Raw genomic sequence first — 18,919 nt, forward strand, 5'->3', positions numbered from 1 at the left:
GATCTGAGCCGTTGGAGCTCGGTAGGAGATTGATAGGCTTTCTTACTTTCTCTCTCTTTTTTTTTTTTTTTTTAAATAATTTTTTCATTTATAAATTCTGATTTTTGTAAGTCGATGTTTATCATTCACTCTAAGATATAAAAAACTTCAAACAAATTAAATCTTTTTATTCTGGAGTTTCACATTAAGTATATTAATAACTATTAAACATGCTTGTAAATAATTTTAATAAAAACCAAACTGAAGAAGAAAAAAAAAAAAACGTATAACAAAAACAAATGATGATATTCTTATACTTTATTTACTACTATTTAGCTATTTTTTTCTTTTTGCTATTTGAATTTAAATTAAAAATTCCAAAACATAATATTCTTGAATAATTTAAAAGAAAATACATTTAATCAAAAATAAATTTTTATAAAATTGAATTTATTTTTAATTAAATTATATGATTGGTTGGTTGATTGAATTTATTTTCTTCAATATTATGTTTTGGAATTTTTAATTTAAACTCAAATAGCAAAAAGAAAAAAAAAACTGAATAATAAAATAATAGTAAATGAGGTATAAGAATATTATTATCCGATGACAAATATGGCTTTGTGTTTAACTTCTTCTTTTTTATTGAGTTATTCAGGATAAAATGATTTGTATAAACTTTAAATAGATAAATTTTGAGCAAGGATCACACATTGGAAAATGTATTAAAAAATATTATTTTTCAGCAAAACCTACTTTTTAACAAAATATTTGTGAAGGAAAATTATAGTTGAACCAAGAAAACTTACTCATAAAATTGACTAATTGTGATTTTTTTTTTTACTTTATAATTAAGGAAGTCACTATTAATGAATTGATAGTTATTTTATTATTTTAAAAGTATTTAAAGATGTATAAAAAATAATTAAAGAAAGACAAAATTATAATGATAAAAAAATACATTCATATCTATCGGTAAAAATCACCGATTGGAACTCTCGATTCCCAGTGTCCTCAAGTAAGATTTGTCTATGAGCATTGGCAATAGCCTATTAAATGCTAATACAAGTTCAAACTTTAGCTAGATGTGAGAAAAAGCTTCTACATTAAATTAGTCAAAAGTCTAAACCTTAACACTTGAGCTACAGTAAATTAAAGTAACTCTCAATTATTGGAGGATTACCATTTAACCTTTATGCAATTATTTTATTATTTTCATCAATCTCTCTATCTCTTTATCACATTGAAATAAATTACTACATTGAAATAAATTATATAAGTACTATATTGAAATAAATTACTATATTTTATTTTTTAATAAAATTATTAATTAATATATAAAGTATATTTGTAAAATATAAAAAAATAATAAAATATTATTAAAATATTTAATATAATATTATTATTTTACATTTAAGATGGCTAGTCTAATATAGACTTATTTAACTAAAAATTGATATTATGACCAAAAAATAAGATTCTAGATAAATTTTAAACTTAACAATAATTACACCATTGCTAATACTCTTACCTTATAGCTAATATTACTCGTTATAAATATATCAACGTTTCATGTTTATATTAATTTCAACGTCCACGTCAGACTAGCGGCTAATTTAGTATTTGACTGAAAAGCCGACATTTTGACCAGCCAACGTAACAAACTAAATAATTTTCTGGTGATTTTATATCAGGAGAAAAAAAAAATTAAATAAAAATTAAATAAAAAAAGATTGAAGACCTGACAATTTGAAAAAATAAGAACAAACGTGAATGTTTCAAACAGACAATAGAAGGGTTTAGAAAATGGTGTAAAGTTAATTTTATTATAAAATAAATATAATATATTAAATAAAATCACGTAAAATTATTTTCGTAAGATTTATTTGTAACTGTAATAGTATTCGAAATACGTTGTTATATGCTCTCGAAAAGTTGGGTGGTTGGAATCAAAAGAGGGTGACATTTTAACTAAAATTGGGTTGAACTCTGAAGTTGGAGGTTACATTGGGATGTTTCAACAAGGATTGCTTACAAGCAGGATACCACTGCCTTCTACAAAATCGAAGTACAGAAGGGGTGGGGGGAGAGATTAACTCATTATCCAAACAAATACAAACCCTGCTATTAATTCAGTTACAGTCGGTGTTGCTTGGAGGCAGCAGTCTATCACTAACACCTTAGCAATAGTTCGCGTCATTCGATACCTCCAGTACATACTCCAGAAAGTAAGTTACAGTCCCCAACTATTCATCCTCATCCAGTGTAGTTAGAATCAACCTGCAACAGATGTGAAAGGAAAAGTCTTGTGATCAGTTTATAGACTACCAAAATTGAAACAATAAATTTTTGAGAAACAGCAAGTATGCTTTCTAATGGCAGTACCAAACTATGGAGAGAATGAGGAGAAATAAGAGATAGAAGAGTTTGAACAGCCGCTGCTTCTTTTCCCAATTCAACAGGTTGAATATCTCAGTGACATCTACCAGGTGCCGCCTTTGCAAGTACCTGATCACATAGAGGATGTATTTAGCAAGGTCACAAAACTTACACATTCTAGCATCTCAGAACGCCAACACATGACCACTGCAAGAAACCAGCAACTAGTGCATGCTACATGGCAGCAATTATATGCTATCTACTTCTGCACATAAATACTGACGTCCTTTCTTCCTTTGTTATCCCACATCCAACTTCTCGGGAGATTCAGGACAACTCAATTACTTTGTCAGAAATCTCAAAGGGTGGTTTCACGCATTCATCTAAACATTGTTACACATCAATCGAAACAGAAACCAGACCCCAAATTATGTGTATTCAAAAAGGTAAAAATCACAAATTTGCGAAAGGGGAAACAGAAACAAAAGAGAACTTACAGTCTAACATTGTAGAAAAGGTATGGACCACACAGCAGGGACATAAACCAATGCCTTGTTACAAGATAGAATACGCATAACACTCCTTGTGCAATGAACTCCGGCAAAATCACTCTGTTGATTCGAGATGAAGAGTCATAAGGGTTGATATAATCAAACTCTAGATCTGCCAGGCACATAAGCTGCAATAAATGTTTGACTGTTAAGTTCCATATTTCATTCAACTAAAGAAACAATGAATTAATGGAAATCCCCCGATTATATGTAAATACAATGCTGCTCACGCTAAATAATGCTGTGGGTCACCGAAAAGGCCAATGAATCCTGCTCACATTCAAAATAAAAATAAAACTGATATATATTGAAACCTGAAGAAGCTTCTATTAGCATTCTCAGGACTACCCCCAGCCCACCAAATACGGGGTTGGGGGCCTAATCGTTTCAATATTAGCTAACACAATGGCTCACGTGGGCCACCAGACAGGCCAATGATTTCGGCTCGCGTTCAAAAAAAAAAAAAAACTGATGCATATTGAAGATAGCACGATTCTTAACTAATGAGCCCTTTTTAAAACCTAACTTCTATGATGCTATCAGCTACAAGTTTCAACCAGCTAAATTTCAGAATAAAACGTTTTTGATAAACGAATCTGAAACTTTAAACTTCAGTAGTTTAAGGTCGAGTTAAGATTGCCAAAGGCCACTATTTGACTTAATTTAAGGCCCTGTCATTATGTCATATAAAACTTTAAAAGAGAAAGAGGAAAAGTCATGGAACTTATGTTATCAGTTTACTCAATAAGATACCTATGGTTCATATTTCACGTAAACGAGAAAAAAGGATTGAATATCAAATTTAACCAGTTCAAATAAACGAGAAGTATAACTCGGGATGATTAAGAGCCCCAAAATGTGCATATTTAGCCGAGAACCTATTACTTCTATCATTCCCAGTACAATACTCAAAACTATCGCATCCAAAGAAAAAAAGAAGGGCAGCGAGAGCTTCACAGAGATAGAATTCACAGCAAATGCAGCTCACCCAGATACTCTATGCCAAAGAGCACTTTGGCCCCTTTAATTTCCGCAAGAATTGAGAAGAAAATCGATGACAAAAGCCCCCCCAGTTACAAACATATCTAACAAAGCCAGCTAATATTCACAAGAGCCTAATTTTTACCACTATATTCCAAATCTCGATATGGGAAAAAAAAAATCCAAAATCTTGAAAAATGCGCTCTGAAATAAAGCATATGAACCAAGAAAAGAAAACCAATAAATATAACAGAAATTCAGGGTATTGTCCTTTTCAGGTTGACCTGATAAACGACGAGGACGAGTAAGACTATGAGAAAGAAGAAGGAGACGAGCCACGAAAGGAGATCACCCATGCTCCTCCTCCTCCTCCTCTAGCTTCTATCTATCTCGGTCGTAACTGATGTCTCTTTGAATTCAATGCGTCAATCGGCAATCCAAGAAGGACTCGCACGCGATAGCAACGCACAAGTCGCTCCTCCAATTGAGATGCCCCGTCCAGGTGCGGAATGCGGGCGGCTTGCTCTCTCCCTCTCTCCCTCTCCCTCTCGCTCTATATATGTATATGAAATATATATATGTACACACACATATATATAGTAGATATACATGGATGATTGGTGAGTGTGTGCGCGATATTTTACGGGGGATACACGAAAAGGATCGAATAAACCTGACTGAGGGGTTGGACCGTTGGATGGCTCCACAGCGACTAGGGAACGCGGAGCACCGTGGGTGAGTGATGTGATTTTATTTACATTTTTATTCCCATTTTAGTATTTATATATAATTTTCATTTTTTAAAGTCTTTTTCACGTATTCAATGGTCAATACTCTGAACTCGGTATAAAAAGACAAATAAATTTGAAGTCTTGCGGACTTTCAACTCTTATAGTCTCCCACGCTTCTAATTTATAAAGCCAACGTATTATAAGGGCCATGGCCCATGCTTGACAAAATGTATTCAGAATATATATTTTTTTAATCAAATGAAATCAGATCAGATTATCCAAAACAGTCGTTTTTGGGCTCTAAAGGGATGGGCCTTTTATACGATTTTTCTTACATCTATCGGCCTCTGCTAAAAGCCCAGTTTGATTATTTTGATTTTAAGAAATGCTATATAGTTAAAATAATCTTATAAATTAAGAGTGATTTAATGTAATATATTAAATTTATTTAATAATAAAAATATTTTAAAATATAATACAGCATATCAAGTCAGCTCGTGAACGTGAACACGTAGTTAGAGTATAGATAGGTAGTTTAGGATACATGAAGAGTTCCAATAGCAAATAAAAAGCTTTATACGCTAATAATATCTCACAAAATACAGATAGTAACTCTCATTCTTTCTTTGTAGCAGTAGTACTTATAAATTAGAAGCACAGCTATATACAAGTGGGCGCTAACGTTGACTGAAAAGGGCTAGACCTATAACAAGAAATCCATTAACCTGGCTAGTGGAAATGCAGCTTCAGTTGCATTCTCTACTTTCTCGGAGAAAGTAGAGCCGGTAGAGGTGGATTGCTTTAAGCACAAGAAGAAATTCCTAGACCCCAAGTTTATCAACTTCTCCTCTGGCTTCAAACCTGCACCCACCATCCACACGACGTTGGTCCATGTTTTGTACTTCAGAAAAAAATATAAACAAAAACAAAAGAGAAATTAAAGAACGCAACTCTAAGTATTGATTGTGCTATATTGCTGTCTGCAAGTCCAAAACCAATACTAAGATAAGTTCAAAAAGAAGTTCTTGAAGATAACCGAGTCGACACAGTCACTCAGGGACAGTGGGAGTTTCTAATAGAGGAAATTTTCAAAGTCTCTAAGGCCATGAACGGGAGAGCTAGGTAGTCGAATGCATACTTTCCAAGCTGAACTGCGAGTAGTGGAGCTCGAAGCGGCGAGGATCGACCTTTGGCAGCAACGGCCTCCTTTTTTCCCTGTCGTAAATCTCCAAAACCTCCTTGATCAAGTCCCGGATCGTGTTCTCAGGCGGCATAAAGACCTGCACAGGACCCAAGCTTCTCTCGATCGTCACGTTGAGCAGCAGCTTCGTCGGTCTGCCGAGGGACCCGCTGGTGGCCGGAGCAGACTTAAGTCTTCTAGGGACAGTGATGAGACCGCCAGGACGGCGAACGATGTCGGAATGTCTTTCCGACGGGAAGGTCTGGAGGGACCTGTAGGAGGCCGACGGAATCCTAAACACGTTACGTCGCCGATGAAGCGTTAGAGTCGGGGAAATCATGAAGAAGAAAAAAGATTGGATGAAGTGTTTGAGCTGGACAGTATGTAGTGGGAGTGGGAGTGGGAGTGGAAGTGGGGTAATTAACGTTATGCTTGTCGTTGGGGAAGTAGGGTTTTCTTGGTAAGCAAGAGTACAGTAGCTAGCGTTGGAGAAATGGCGGAGTGTTTGAGTTTCAAAAAAGAAAGCTCGAAGCTTCCTAGAAAGTGGCAAACGTGAAGGAGCCCCCTTGATACTTTTGCTGATTGAAACTTGCTCAATAGTAATAAGAAATTAAAATAGTTCGGCCATGGAAGATACAACAGCTTCTTTGGTAATTTAATGAAAATAATGAAAAAAGATCAAATGTTTTAGTAATAAAGATATATGTCTATGTAAATTTATAAAATGCAATGATATATTTTAGTGTAAAATTATTAGAGTTAACATATTATATAAAATTAGTTAGACAGTCATGAATTTAATTATTTGTATGGAGCCGCTCTATAGCTAGCTTTTTGATAAGAAGTACCCAGAACGAGGAGAATATGGGGAAAACGCCAAGGAAGCGAACAAACAATGGACATGACCTTTTGAGTGAGAATTGGGCACACGAGTGTGTGTTGCGTGCATGGGTGTGCCACCGAACTCAAATGCATGCAAGAAGAGGAAGGACAAGGAGCAGCTTAAAGATAAAGAGCATCGACCGCCACTTTTAATTTTAATTATGGAAATTTGTTACTTAGTACACTTTTAATATACAACGATTAAAAACTAATTTGAATTTTACCGACTTATTATTAATTTAGGAGTTTTGTTATATACAAGCAAATTTATATATCAATTTACGTATCAATATTGATGGCTTCATATTTAAAATTTAAAAATCTATTTTAGTTATTTTGATTTTAGGAAATGCTCTATGGTTAAAATAATTTCATAAATTGAATATGATTATATTTATTTAATAATAAAAATATTTTAAAATATAATACAGCATATCAAGTCACGTTCACGAGTGATGTTCATGAACGTTAACACGTAGTTAGAGTATAAATAGATAGTTTAGGATACATGAAGAACTCGGGATGTAGACAATAGCAAATAAAAAGCCTTATACGCTAATAATATCTCACAAAATACAGATAGTAACTCTCATTCTTTCTTTGTAGCAGCAGTACTTATAAATTAGAAGCACAGCTATATACAAGTGGGCGCTAACGTTGACTGAAAAGGGCTAGACCTATAACAAGAAATCCATTAACTTGGCTAGTGGAAATGCAGCTTCAGTTGCATTCTCTGCTTTCTCGGAGAAGGTAGAGCCGGTAGAGGTGGATTGCTTTAAGCACAAGAAGAAATTCCTAGACCCCAAGTTTATCAACTTCTCCTCTGGCTTCAAACCTGCACCCACCATCAGCAGGAAGTTGGTCCATGTTTTGTACTTCAGAAAAAAATAAAAACAAAAACAAAAGAGAAATTAAAGTACGCGACTCTAAGTATTGATTGTGCCATATTGCTGTCCGCAAGTCCAAAACCAATACTAAGATAAGTTCAAAAAGAAATTCTTGAAGATAACCGAGTCGACACAGTCACTCAGGGACTCTGGGAATTTCTATAAGAGGAAATTTTTCCTAAGTCTCTAAGGCCATGAACGGGAGAGCTAGGTAGTCGAACGCATACTTTCCAAGCTGAACTGCGAGTAGTGGAGCTCGAAGCGGCGAGGATCGATCTTTGGCAGCAACGGCCTCCTTTTTTCCCTGTCGTAAATCTCCAACACCTCCTTGATCAAGTCCCGGATCGTGTTCTCAGGCGGCATGACGACCTGCACAGGACCCAAGCTTCTCTCGATCGTCACGTTGAGCAGCAGCTTCGTCGGTCTGCCTAGGGACCCGCTGGTAGCCGGAGCCGACTTAAGTCTTCTAGGGACAGTGATGAGACCGCCAGGACGGCGAACGATGTCGGAATGTCTTTCCGACGGGAAGGTCTGGAGGGACCTGTAGGAGGCCGACGGAATCCTAAACACGTTACGTCGCCGATGAAGCGTTAGAGACGGGGAAGTCATGAAGAAGAAAAAATATTGGATGAAGTGTTTGAGCTGGAGAGTATGTAGTGGGAGAGGGAGTGGGGTAATTAACGTTATGCTTGTCGTTGGGGAAGTAGGGTTTTCTTGGTCAGCAAGAGTACAGTAGCTAGCGTTGGAGAAATGGCGGAGTGTTTGAGTTTCAAAAAAGAAAGCTCGAAGCTTCCGAGAAAGTGGCAAACGTGAAGGAGCCCCCTTGATACTTTTGCTGATTGAAACCTGCTCAATAGTAATAAGAAATTAAAATAGTTGGGCCATGGAAGATACAACAGCTTCTTTGGTAATTTTATGAAAAAAGATCAAATGTTTTAGTAATAAAGATATATATCTAAGTAAATTTATAAAATGCAATGATATATTATATTGTAAAGTTATTAGAGTTAACATATTATATAAAATTAGGTAGACAGTCATGAATTTAATTATTTGTATGGAGCAGCTCTATAGCTAGCTTGTTGATAAGAAGTACCCAAAACGAGGAGAATAAAGCAATCTATCTGGGGAAAACGCCAAGGAAGCGAACAAACAATGGACATGGCCTTTTGAGTGAGAATTGGGCACACGAGTGTGGATTGCGTGCAGAGTAATGTTACATACAGTCACTTTTGCGTATTCTCTATGCACTCCACTGATATGATTGGCCGGATTAATTTTTTTTAATACACAACCAATCATATCACTGGAGTGCACAAAAGAATTCACAAAAATAACTGTACATAAAATTTTTGTTGCGTGCATGGTGTGCCACCGAACTCAAATGCATGCAAGAAGAGGAAGGACAGAGAGCAGCTTGAAGATCGATAAAGAGAATCGACCGCCACTTTTAATTTTAATTATGGAAATAAAATAAATATTTTAGTACACTTCTAATTTACAACGATTAAAAACTAATTTTAATTTTACAAAATTGTTATTAAGTTAGTATAGAGTTGTAGGTGCTTTATTACCATTCTCGAAATAGGATTCTTTGCATGATTAACATTCATTCAATTGAAAGAATAAAAGTATGCGTAAGAAATAGTCCATAAATGAGTGGGATAAATCAAGAGTTAAATAAGAATTATAATAAACACTATCATCCAAGGACTTTACCCGCTACAATTTGAGTAATTAATTAGAAAGAATCTTAATTTTGCAATGCATAAATTTATAAATGTCTTGCAGCCTATTGTTAGTCGTATAATATGCAAGTATCGTGTAATTATTTTTAAAAAAAGTGGAGTTTACTAATCAAAAATTAATTTTTTTATGCGAGTCTTATATTTATTTATTTTTTTCAAAATAATCACGTAATACTTGTGTACTTATGACTGCAAATATTTTTTTTTCATATGTATATACATATTTCTAAAGAATGATATTATATCTTACTCTTATATCCCAGTATTTATACTACTATATATGGTACTGTGTATCATTAGATTTTCTCGTGAAAAACGAGAGAGTTATTTGTTAGTATCAAAAGCACCCGTCCCAACTCCCAATTGCAGGCTTTTAAAGGGCGGAAACACGGTGGAACCGCAGGCTTTAGTAGACCCAATTTGTTTTGGGTCGACTAAAGCCCAGATGCAATTTCAGGCCCCATCTTTTACAATTCAGGGTCAGGACTCGAAAGTTTCAACTCATTCTGTGGGCCTAGATTCTGATATGTTTTGGACAGTTGGACCAGCAGGACACTGAAATAGTCATTCTATAACTCAAGTTGATTCGGCCGGCCCACGATTTTTTGGTTCGGAGGTCGGGGATATTCGTTGCACATTCTCTTGCTAATTCTGTAGGAATGAGAAAGGATATTATGTTGCACATTCTCTGTCAAAACTTAAAAGTCTGCCCTTTTCCCGGTTGCGGACATCTGGTTAAGGAGGAAATAATGAACGGTGACGCATCCTGTGCATTGATAAAGAATATTCGGAAAAGAGTTTTATTATATATAATCACCTTTACGTAATTTTTATGTATTATATTAATATTATTTATCAAAATAGTTATTTTTTATTAAAAAATAAACAACTAATCATTTTAATAAAATATATAAAAAGTACGTAAAAGTGACTTACATATAAAATTCTTATTCCAAATTATAATAAGAGAGTATGGAAGAACTGATTTTTTATTTCTTTGACAAAAACGAATTCAACTTGCATGATACAGGGCAGAACATGACGAGTTCATCACGGTGGACTCCATGTTTTTTTTCCATCGATCTTCATAGCCTGACTTCTTATTAGTTTAAATTTGTATTACTTCTAGTTCTTTTTATTAGTTTAAATTTTGTAGACAAATTGTGATTTTACATCATATCAAAAAGAAATCATGAGTTTTGACTCTACATTTCATCCAATTAATTAATTATTCCAAGTCAATTAAGCTTTTTGAATAGGTGATTTCACAGTTATAAACATAGTAGAAACAACATACACTCGTATCTATTATTCTATATTGCTTCGCAAAGAGTGTCCATGCATCAACGTTGAAAGTATGAACCAGCAAGAGGATTACTTTTGCAGCAATTTACATATCAAATGATTGAGAAAGCAAACGAGGCTCAATCTTGTATTGTAATATTTCTGTACATTCTTTACGCATGAAAGAAAAACTGATTCAGAAAGAAAAAAACAGTAATGTAATTAACGATGGGTGTGGTGTTTGGGTCATGCATCATTATATGCAGATAAAGAGTTTCAAAAGCCTACGTGTTCTTCTAAAAAATTTACTGATCTTTCGAGCTATGAAAGATGGGAGTAAGAAAAATGCAGGAGGTGGAATGGGTGGGGGAGAGCTTTCTCTTGCCGGAACATTAATGTCTGAAGTGCATGGAGACGCTCCATTACTACCATGACCACTGCTACTCTTTCGAAGATAGAAGCTTCTGCTACCAACATCCCCGACCAATTCTGATTTATCCAAACCTGTTTAATCAAAACAAAGACAATCAAACATCGGTTGGAAAACAAGCTGCTGCCGATGTTTATATATTGGTCATTTTAAAGCTAGCTAGCTAACGGCTCTTAGAACAGGTTTGAAGCATGACATGGTGCAAAGACCCCAGACTTGAGAAGCTGAGAACTTGGGAATCTTAAAAGTTTGCTTACTTTTAAGGCTGAAATAGGAGTCGTGCAATTCGAATGAGGATGCTAAATCCCGGTGAAGCTTTGGAGTTCGGCCTTCTTCGCAATATTTGTCAACAACAAGCTTGATGGTGTCCTCCACACTTGCCCCTAATTTAACCATGGCCCGCAGTGGTCCTGGACTTCCTTCGACTGTCACATTAACCACCACCTTTGCATCTTTCTTGTATCCCTGCATTCCACAATCTTCACGACGTTTAGACGTGCACGATTCTGGTAGTAGTCCTAGAATTTTATACATGTTCAAGATGTAAAAATAAACCGGAAATTAATGCTTAGATTTAGAAATCACAGGAGACACGTCACGCACACACCTAATCACGGGATTTGACATGGGCAAGATCTGCAGGCAACTTGTATGATTTAGACATGGCTTGTCAATTATAACTGACAGAGGAAAACGGGTTACCGTTGTTCAAGACACTCCCCATTTTCAACAACCAAGACCCCGTACTAAATGAAAACCAACGGAAGAAACGACAAAACGAAAAAAGTCAATTGTGGTTTTCTCGCATTGAATCTGTACAGTACAGTTTATTTATGGTTCATCAATCTCAATGCATAAACCAAAAGGGGAATCTATAAACGGTTAATAACTGGTTTACACAGCTCAATGAACGAAAAAGAAGGGTCTTGATCAGAGTATTTATTTTTCAATTCGATTTAGCATACTTCTCCATTTTTTGTTGTATGGAAGATTGTAGAATTCTAATGGGTGCCTGCCATTTTTTTCATTCATTATTTTTGAGAGCTTAAGAGAGGTTTTCACAGCTCAATGAATATATAGTCTTAATCATGCATTAAGCAAACAAAAATTAACCATTTTTTTTAAATCTCAAAAATCTTGAATGATTGTTTAGGTGTCTAAGAAAAAACTCTTAACTGAAAGCAATCAAATCCCTTTACCATGTACAGGTGAAGAAAAAACAACAAAGAAAATCTTTTTCGCGACAAAAGGTATCATAGATTGACTCTTACCTCGTACCCCTGCGGAGAGAGACCAAACAACGAAGGCGAGGACGCGCACATGTCCGTAAATGTGTGAGGCCTATCAAGAACAGCACCACCCTCGGATCTCAAACTCCGATCGTCGTCGCTGGTGCTGCTGCTAATACCGACGGGAGAACTCCAAAGAACCGGTTCCGAAGAGCATCGCTTCAAAATCTTTACGGACTTGGAAGCCAGCTTCGCCGATCTCCGAGGGGGCGGGCTCCTCCTCCGAGGGGATGGCGACGGCTTCGGCGGCTTGCTTTTCCGTCCACCAGTGGCCTGAGCCCTCCGCCGCAGATATCTCTCGGGCATATGTTATGGTATAGGAGCACCGGTTTGGAGAGGATGGAGGTTGCGTTGCGTGGGAATGGGATCTTTGGTTGTTGGAAGTTTCGTGGGGTTTGAAGGGTAGTTGGTTGTTTTTGGAAGTTAACGTCACTGTGATTTTGTACTATTGGTGGCAAAGTAGTTTAGTGTCTATACATTTTTTTCTTCTGGACCCGAAAGTTTGAATTAATTAGTATACGGCCGGCACCGCCATGATCCATTTGCTTGGCTTGGGCCTTGGGGACTTTTCTACCGCTTTGTACCCCACAATTTCAAATGCCTCGCCTCCTCTCTCCGCTTGATTTGAAAATAAAAAATAAAACTAAAAATCATAACTTAAAGAAAAATTAATGAGAATCCTATTTGAAATTAATAGTATTTATATGATATATAATATGATATATTTGAACCATTTTACTTATCAACATAATATAAGATTTATGTTTGGCCCTTGTATAGTTCCAAAGTGTACTTATAGGCAAGCCCTAATTTTTGTAGTTTAGATTATGAGATGAAATGAGATTGTTTAAAATAAAAGATAAAAATTGAATAAAATATTGTTAGAATATTATTTTTTAATATTATTATTATTTTGATATTCGAAAATATTAAATTGTTCATTATATTTTATGCGAGAATTTAAAAAAGTTATAATGATAAGATGAGATGTTTTCCAAATCCAAACAGGGAAAAGAAATCAATTCTTCTCCCTAAATTTGGCCAAACTTAACAATGGGTTCTAAGGAATTGAAAAAAGAGAGCATGCAATGTTGCGGAAACTTGTTCAAAAATTTGATTTCATACAACTCAAAATCAGGTAGAGATTGAGAAGAAGGGGGTGGGGCCAGCCACACGGCGAGTTAAAAAAATGAACTGGTCGAGTGTTTAATCTTGTTATTCGCAGGGCCTCCATAAGTCACATTAATCCATTATTTAGTGATGAATTATGTTTTCCATCTGAAAACGATCCATGATTCCATGGAGAAGCCTTCCTTTCAAACATATTAAAGAAAAATTTCCAGCAAAACGGTGATCAAGGTGAAAAAGTATAACCATCGATTTCATGCGAGACGCCGCCAAGTCCAACAACATTGTACAACTAAGAGCTGAAGAATTCGGCCATAAAATATGAGGTTTCCATCAAAAGCCAGAATTATACCATGGTCTCTGAGCATTGAGAGAGTGCATTTTCTTCCAAATATGAGTCAGATAGATTCTATCCAACTACAACCAGGTGTCTTTGTGAACCTCTTATCCCCTGCAACCTTCCTCAGTCTCTTGGCATCATCCCACCTTCCGACAGAAGCATAAATGTTGGCGAGAAGAGCAATATAACCAGTTGAATTGGGCTCCAGCTCAACGCAATGCCGAGCAGTAATTTCCCCAAGCTCAACATTTTGATGTAATCTGCAAGCAAGAAGCAAAGCTCCCCAAACCCCAGCATGAGGCTTCATTGGCATGCTCCCTATTAGTTCATATGCTTCTTCCAACCGTCCAGCCCTTCCTAAAAGATCCACCATAATCCCATAATGATCAGCTGAAGGTAAAAGCCCATGGTCCTTCATGGAGTTAAAGCATTTGTAGCCTTCTTCAACCAAGCCAGCGTGGTTATAGGCAGTTAGCAGCCCAGTGTAGGTAACTAAATTAGGGCAAATACAGGCATTTACCATCTCTTCAAACAACCTGACCGAATCAACTACCTTACCATTTATCCCACAGCCTAAGATCATGGCAGAATAAGCAATTAGATCCTTTGTCCTCAAGGCATGAAACAACTCATATGCTTTATCAATGCTTCCACATTTCGCATACAGGTCTACTAAAGCAGTAGCCAAATGATCATCCAGTTCAATACCTAATTTATAAATATATGACTCAGTCCAAAACCCAAATTTGAAATCTCCTAGTTGTGAACAAGCAGATAGAACACTAGCCAAAGTCATCCCATCTGGCTGAACATCTGCATCTGACACAAGCATCTGTTTGAACAGCCCAATGGCCTCCTGAGGCCGACTATTCTGAGCATAGCAGGCTATCATTGCATTATACGAAAGTAGACAATTCTTATCCATCTGATCAAACAGTTTGCGAGCAGACTCAAGATCCCCCCATTTCGAGTACCCAGCAATCATTGTGATCCAAGAAATATTATTTCTTCGAGGCATCGCATCAAAAATGCTTCTGGCTGATTTTATACTCCCACAATCAACATAACCACTAATCATCGAGTTCCAAGAAGCCGAGTTTTTCTCTGGCATCTGTTGAAACAAAGAGCCTGCCTGGTCCATATTTCCTACTCTTGCGTACCCCGAAACCATTGAATTCCAAGAGATAACATCTTTCCTTGGAATCTCATCGAATACCCTATGGGCCTCTGCTAAATTCCCAGATTTCAAATACCCAGACAATATAGAGTTCCACGAAACGACATTCTTCTCGACCATCTCATCAAACAACAACTGTGCAGTTACTACATCACCCACTTTCGAATAAAAATCCACCAGAGCTGTTTGCACATAAACGCAGCCACAGAACCCAGATTTATAAACCTGAACATGTACCGAAACTCCACCTATCTTATCTACAACTCTAGCACATGCCCTTAGAGCAGAGGACGCAGCAAATGTGTTTGGACACAGTCCCAGTCTCTGCATTTGAACATAAAGCGAAAAGGCTTCTTTGAATTGCCCATGCTGGGAAAAGAACCGAATTGTGCAACCCCAAGAGAATGTATCTGGGTTTTTTAATTGGTAAATGACTAGTTTTAGATATCGAGCAAGACGACTTGAGTAGTTGGAAGTTGAGAGGGAGATTTGGCGGACTAAGAGGGGCTCGAGGTGGTTAAGACCATTTACGAGGATGTGTGCGTGGATTTGCTCCGCCTGGTTGACAGTTAGGCAATTGCTCAACAAGGTTGTTAGCCTCGTTACCAGCATTCAGAATTTCAGATTGCAGACTCCTCCTCATCTCTATGGTCCACGTCGTGGTGCTTGACATTGGAGAAAGAGAGGGAAGACCACAGACATCTACAAGGCGATGGGCTTCGGCCCAAAGCAACCCAAATAAATATAGTGGCAAAATTGTAAGCCCAAGCTCAAGCCCAAGCTATGGATGCAATATACATTACCATTGGTTACCAATTTGGCAATTTGTTATTTTATAAATTAAATATGGGTTGCCAATTGTGTTATTGTATTGGATTTGAATTGTACCAAGTTTCATTGGGTCGCATATGATTTAACTTGTAAATGGATCAAACCTCTCGACACTAATTTATTAATAGAAACGATAGTTGTGATTTTATAAGCGTAGTACAATTATTTAAAAAAGTAAATAAATATAAAATATATATAAAAATAAACTAATTTTTTAATGAAAAATTTCATTATTTTTTAAAACGACTATCACAACACCTGTATACTTCACAACTTATGTAGTATTACTCAAACATTAACATTGCTGAAACAATGGAAGATTGTACCTACAAACGACTGATCAAGTTGAAAGACGACCAAATTAAGTAGACCCACTTAATTCGTTTAAAGTCCGGCCTTTGAAGGAAGCATGCATGAAGATAAACAGTCACCATATATGCCATCATTGTTGGGGACATTTAAGGCATGCTAATGATCAATATATGTGTAACCACCGCCTTAAAGCCATGCATGCATGGATACGACAAGAATGCGAGGGAAACCCCAAAAACAACAAAAATCGAAAGAAATATCGATAGAGACTGTTGAGGCGCAGATCGCTTCTGTAGCTAACTAGTGTGTGCCAAGTTCTACTCCCCCATGAATCATCATCTTCATGCATCACATCATCGTCTTTCCCACACGATACACGTTAGTGATCAAACGGTGGCCACCTGCATGGAGCTAATCATGGACAAGCTCAAAGTTGATGGCTCTATTCCACTCCATTACCTTCGAAGAAGATAAGAGAAACTACACTTGTAGTAATAAGTATAAAGTTTTATGAAATCATTTTTAAAAAAATAAATAAATATAAGATTTATAAAAAATAAATTAAATTTTTAATAATAAATTTTATTTATTTTTAAAATGACTGTATGATTTAACGATTGTATATATATGTAGCATTACTTTTAAGATAATGCTAGGTACAAATTTGTAAAAAAGTATATATAAAGAGGTTTTACTAATAAATCAACATATATAAGTTTTTTTTGTAAAAAAAATAGATTCTATTAAGAAAGAATAGTTTTTTTTTTTTTTTTTTTTTTAACAAAGACTCATATGAAGTTTGTCTAGTTGGGATTTACACAAATTATTTCTCATGCATCACCCCGGATGAATTTGGAAGCAGGAAATAAATGGATTTTCAAGTCCATTTTCACCAAGAAAAGAAAAAACGTACTAAAAATGGTGATGAAATTGATCATGGGTTAATGACTTAAATGAGCCTTTGGTAGTGGAAAGATGAGTGATTAATATTGCTCTCATATATATGGGAATTAGCCAAGAGAATGATAGTGACTAGTCATTAGCCCAACCAACATATCTACTAATTAATACGGATACGAAGTAATATATGCAATGGTAGTTGTTATTATATTAATATGTAACGTCCACAAGATTGAAGTCATAGTTGAGTCTATATTTTGAAAGGACAGCCATACGGTTAAAATTCTATTAAAATTATTATACAAAATATAAGTTTCCACGTTAAAAGATAAAAAAGTGATTAAGAAAATGTGTAAGCAGTAAGGGTGACAATATATAATATAACTTGTTAACTCAATACGAACACGATACGATAATAGTGAGTTTGAATTTGGTCTTAATTAGTTCAGATTAAAACGGATTGACCTATTAAATATGATTATTTAACAGGTTGATAATGGGTCAATATTTTTTAACACATTATAATATGTTAAAATTACAATTATACTCTTATATCTAAAAGTAACATTTTTAGAATTTTTATTTCGATATTTTTATTGTTTGAATTGTAATTTTGAACTTATTGTTAGTTTTATAATTTTTGTAGATATTGTAATTTTAATATCTATATGAAATTATATTAAATTTAATCAGATTAAATCAATTAATTTTAAATTTATTCAATCTATTTATATAAATAAATTAAAATATATTGACATGACATGATTTATTATATTAATATATCATATTAAGATTTAATATTTTGAATTTAACAAATAAAATTTAAATTTACTTATATAATAACACGATACGAATATAATCCTATAAAACGATGGGCCCGAGGTAGTAATTGAAGAGTGGGGAAAGAGTCGTGCTAGTATCATACGTGAAAGTGGTTTTTAGAGCCGCAGCTTGAAAGGACAAATACTAGTGAAGTAGGGAGATGTCACGGGTTGGGAATAAAGCTGCACGAAGGTGGGGTTTAACAAAGGCATTAACTTGACAGGTTGGTGGAATAAATAATGATTTAATATAATATAATCAAAATAGAAAGTCTAATCACTCCTTTAAATCATTTCATTTTATCTAATTTTAATATTATAATTTTTTAAAATTTTTATATAAAATATAATAAATAATTCAATTTTTTAAAATTTTAAAATAACAATAATATTAAAAAAATAATATTTTATTTAATTTTTACTTAAAATCATTTCTAAATCCTAATCAATCCTAAATGTCGTTAAGATATTTGATTTATTTAAGTGCTTTGCTGAAAAGTAAGCAAATGATCGATTATGTTGAAGACATCTGAGAGGACTAAAGCCTAACTACTTGTCACCTCGAAGTTACGTGTCACATGCATTATCAATCAACCTATAAAAAATCTACACAATTTCTTATTATTTATATAATCTCTATATTCTATATATATATATATATATATTTATTTTTCATCAAATATTTAATATATAAATAATGAATAAAAAATTGAATTAGTTTAAAAAAATAAATTCAAAAAAATATTAAAAAAATATAAAAATTTTAAAAATATATATATAATATATGAAGATTGAGAAATTGTGCAACATTACTCATCAACCTAATTACAAGTCACACGCATTCGCTGACGGTTAAGCTTCACTTCCAGCAGCATTTATTTTCAGCCCGAAACAAAACAAAAAAGTTGCAATTGATTCAGATATTGATTTTAAAGATGGAATTATTTGTTAAGATAAGGTATATAAATCACATCTAATTTATAAATTTATTTTTATAAAGAAAAATTTATAATATTTTTTTAATACTAATAATAAAAGGCGCTATGTAACAGGTCTTGTTTGTTTTTGTGACTAAAAATTAAAACTTTG

At 34.7% G+C, this 18,919-nt stretch overlaps 5 protein-coding genes across 6 annotated transcripts; all 5 read right to left on the minus strand.

Annotated features, from left to right (window-relative positions):
- Nucleotides 1–1,925: 1,925 nt before the first annotated feature.
- Nucleotides 1,926–4,463, minus strand: LOC122289877 (protein cornichon homolog 4). Its single transcript, XM_043097240.1, has 4 exons — nt 4,175–4,463; nt 2,856–3,037; nt 2,365–2,487; nt 1,926–2,259 (listed from the first exon to the last, which is right to left on the minus strand). Exons 1-4 carry the CDS (start codon nt 4,244–4,246, stop codon nt 2,226–2,228), a joined length of 411 nt encoding a protein of 136 aa, XP_042953174.1. The 5' UTR covers nt 4,247–4,463; the 3' UTR covers nt 1,926–2,225.
- Nucleotides 4,464–5,141: 678 nt separating this feature from the next.
- On the minus strand, nt 5,142–6,384 carry LOC122290281 (uncharacterized protein At4g22758-like). The gene is made up of 2 exons (XM_043097910.1): nt 5,760–6,384; nt 5,142–5,482 (listed from the first exon to the last, which is right to left on the minus strand). Exons 1-2 carry the CDS (start codon nt 6,139–6,141, stop codon nt 5,325–5,327), a joined length of 540 nt encoding a protein of 179 aa, XP_042953844.1. The 5' UTR covers nt 6,142–6,384; the 3' UTR covers nt 5,142–5,324.
- An 824-nt stretch (nt 6,385–7,208) lies between these two features.
- On the minus strand, nt 7,209–8,316 carry LOC122290153 (uncharacterized protein At4g22758-like). The gene is made up of 2 exons (XM_043097712.1): nt 7,798–8,316; nt 7,209–7,518 (listed from the first exon to the last, which is right to left on the minus strand). Exons 1-2 carry the CDS (start codon nt 8,177–8,179, stop codon nt 7,361–7,363), a joined length of 540 nt encoding a protein of 179 aa, XP_042953646.1. The 5' UTR covers nt 8,180–8,316; the 3' UTR covers nt 7,209–7,360.
- A 2,404-nt stretch (nt 8,317–10,720) lies between these two features.
- Nucleotides 10,721–12,773, minus strand: LOC122289135 (uncharacterized protein At4g22758-like). Of its 2 annotated transcripts, XM_043096086.1 has the most exons (4): nt 12,304–12,773; nt 11,618–11,668; nt 11,290–11,497; nt 10,721–11,106 (listed from the first exon to the last, which is right to left on the minus strand). In XM_043096086.1, the coding sequence occupies exons 1-4, from the start codon at nt 12,625–12,627 to the stop codon at nt 10,859–10,861; spliced, it is 831 nt and encodes a 276-aa protein (XP_042952020.1). In that variant the 5' UTR covers nt 12,628–12,773; the 3' UTR covers nt 10,721–10,858. The 2 variants fall into 2 exon arrangements, with proteins under 2 accessions (XP_042952020.1, XP_042952021.1); XM_043096087.1 differs by lacking the exon at nt 11,618–11,668 and having other exon boundaries at nt 12,304–12,763.
- Nucleotides 12,774–13,675: 902 nt separating this feature from the next.
- On the minus strand, nt 13,676–15,626 carry LOC122288966 (pentatricopeptide repeat-containing protein At4g22760). Its single transcript, XM_043095808.1, has one exon. The coding sequence runs from the start codon at nt 15,576–15,578 to the stop codon at nt 13,848–13,850; it is 1,731 nt and encodes a 576-aa protein (XP_042951742.1). The 5' UTR covers nt 15,579–15,626; the 3' UTR covers nt 13,676–13,847.
- Nucleotides 15,627–18,919: the final 3,293 nt, after the last annotated feature.

This window comes from Carya illinoinensis, chromosome 12 (assembly GCF_018687715.1).
Source record: "Carya illinoinensis cultivar Pawnee chromosome 12, C.illinoinensisPawnee_v1, whole genome shotgun sequence".
NCBI lineage: Eukaryota > Viridiplantae > Streptophyta > Magnoliopsida > Fagales > Juglandaceae > Carya > Carya illinoinensis.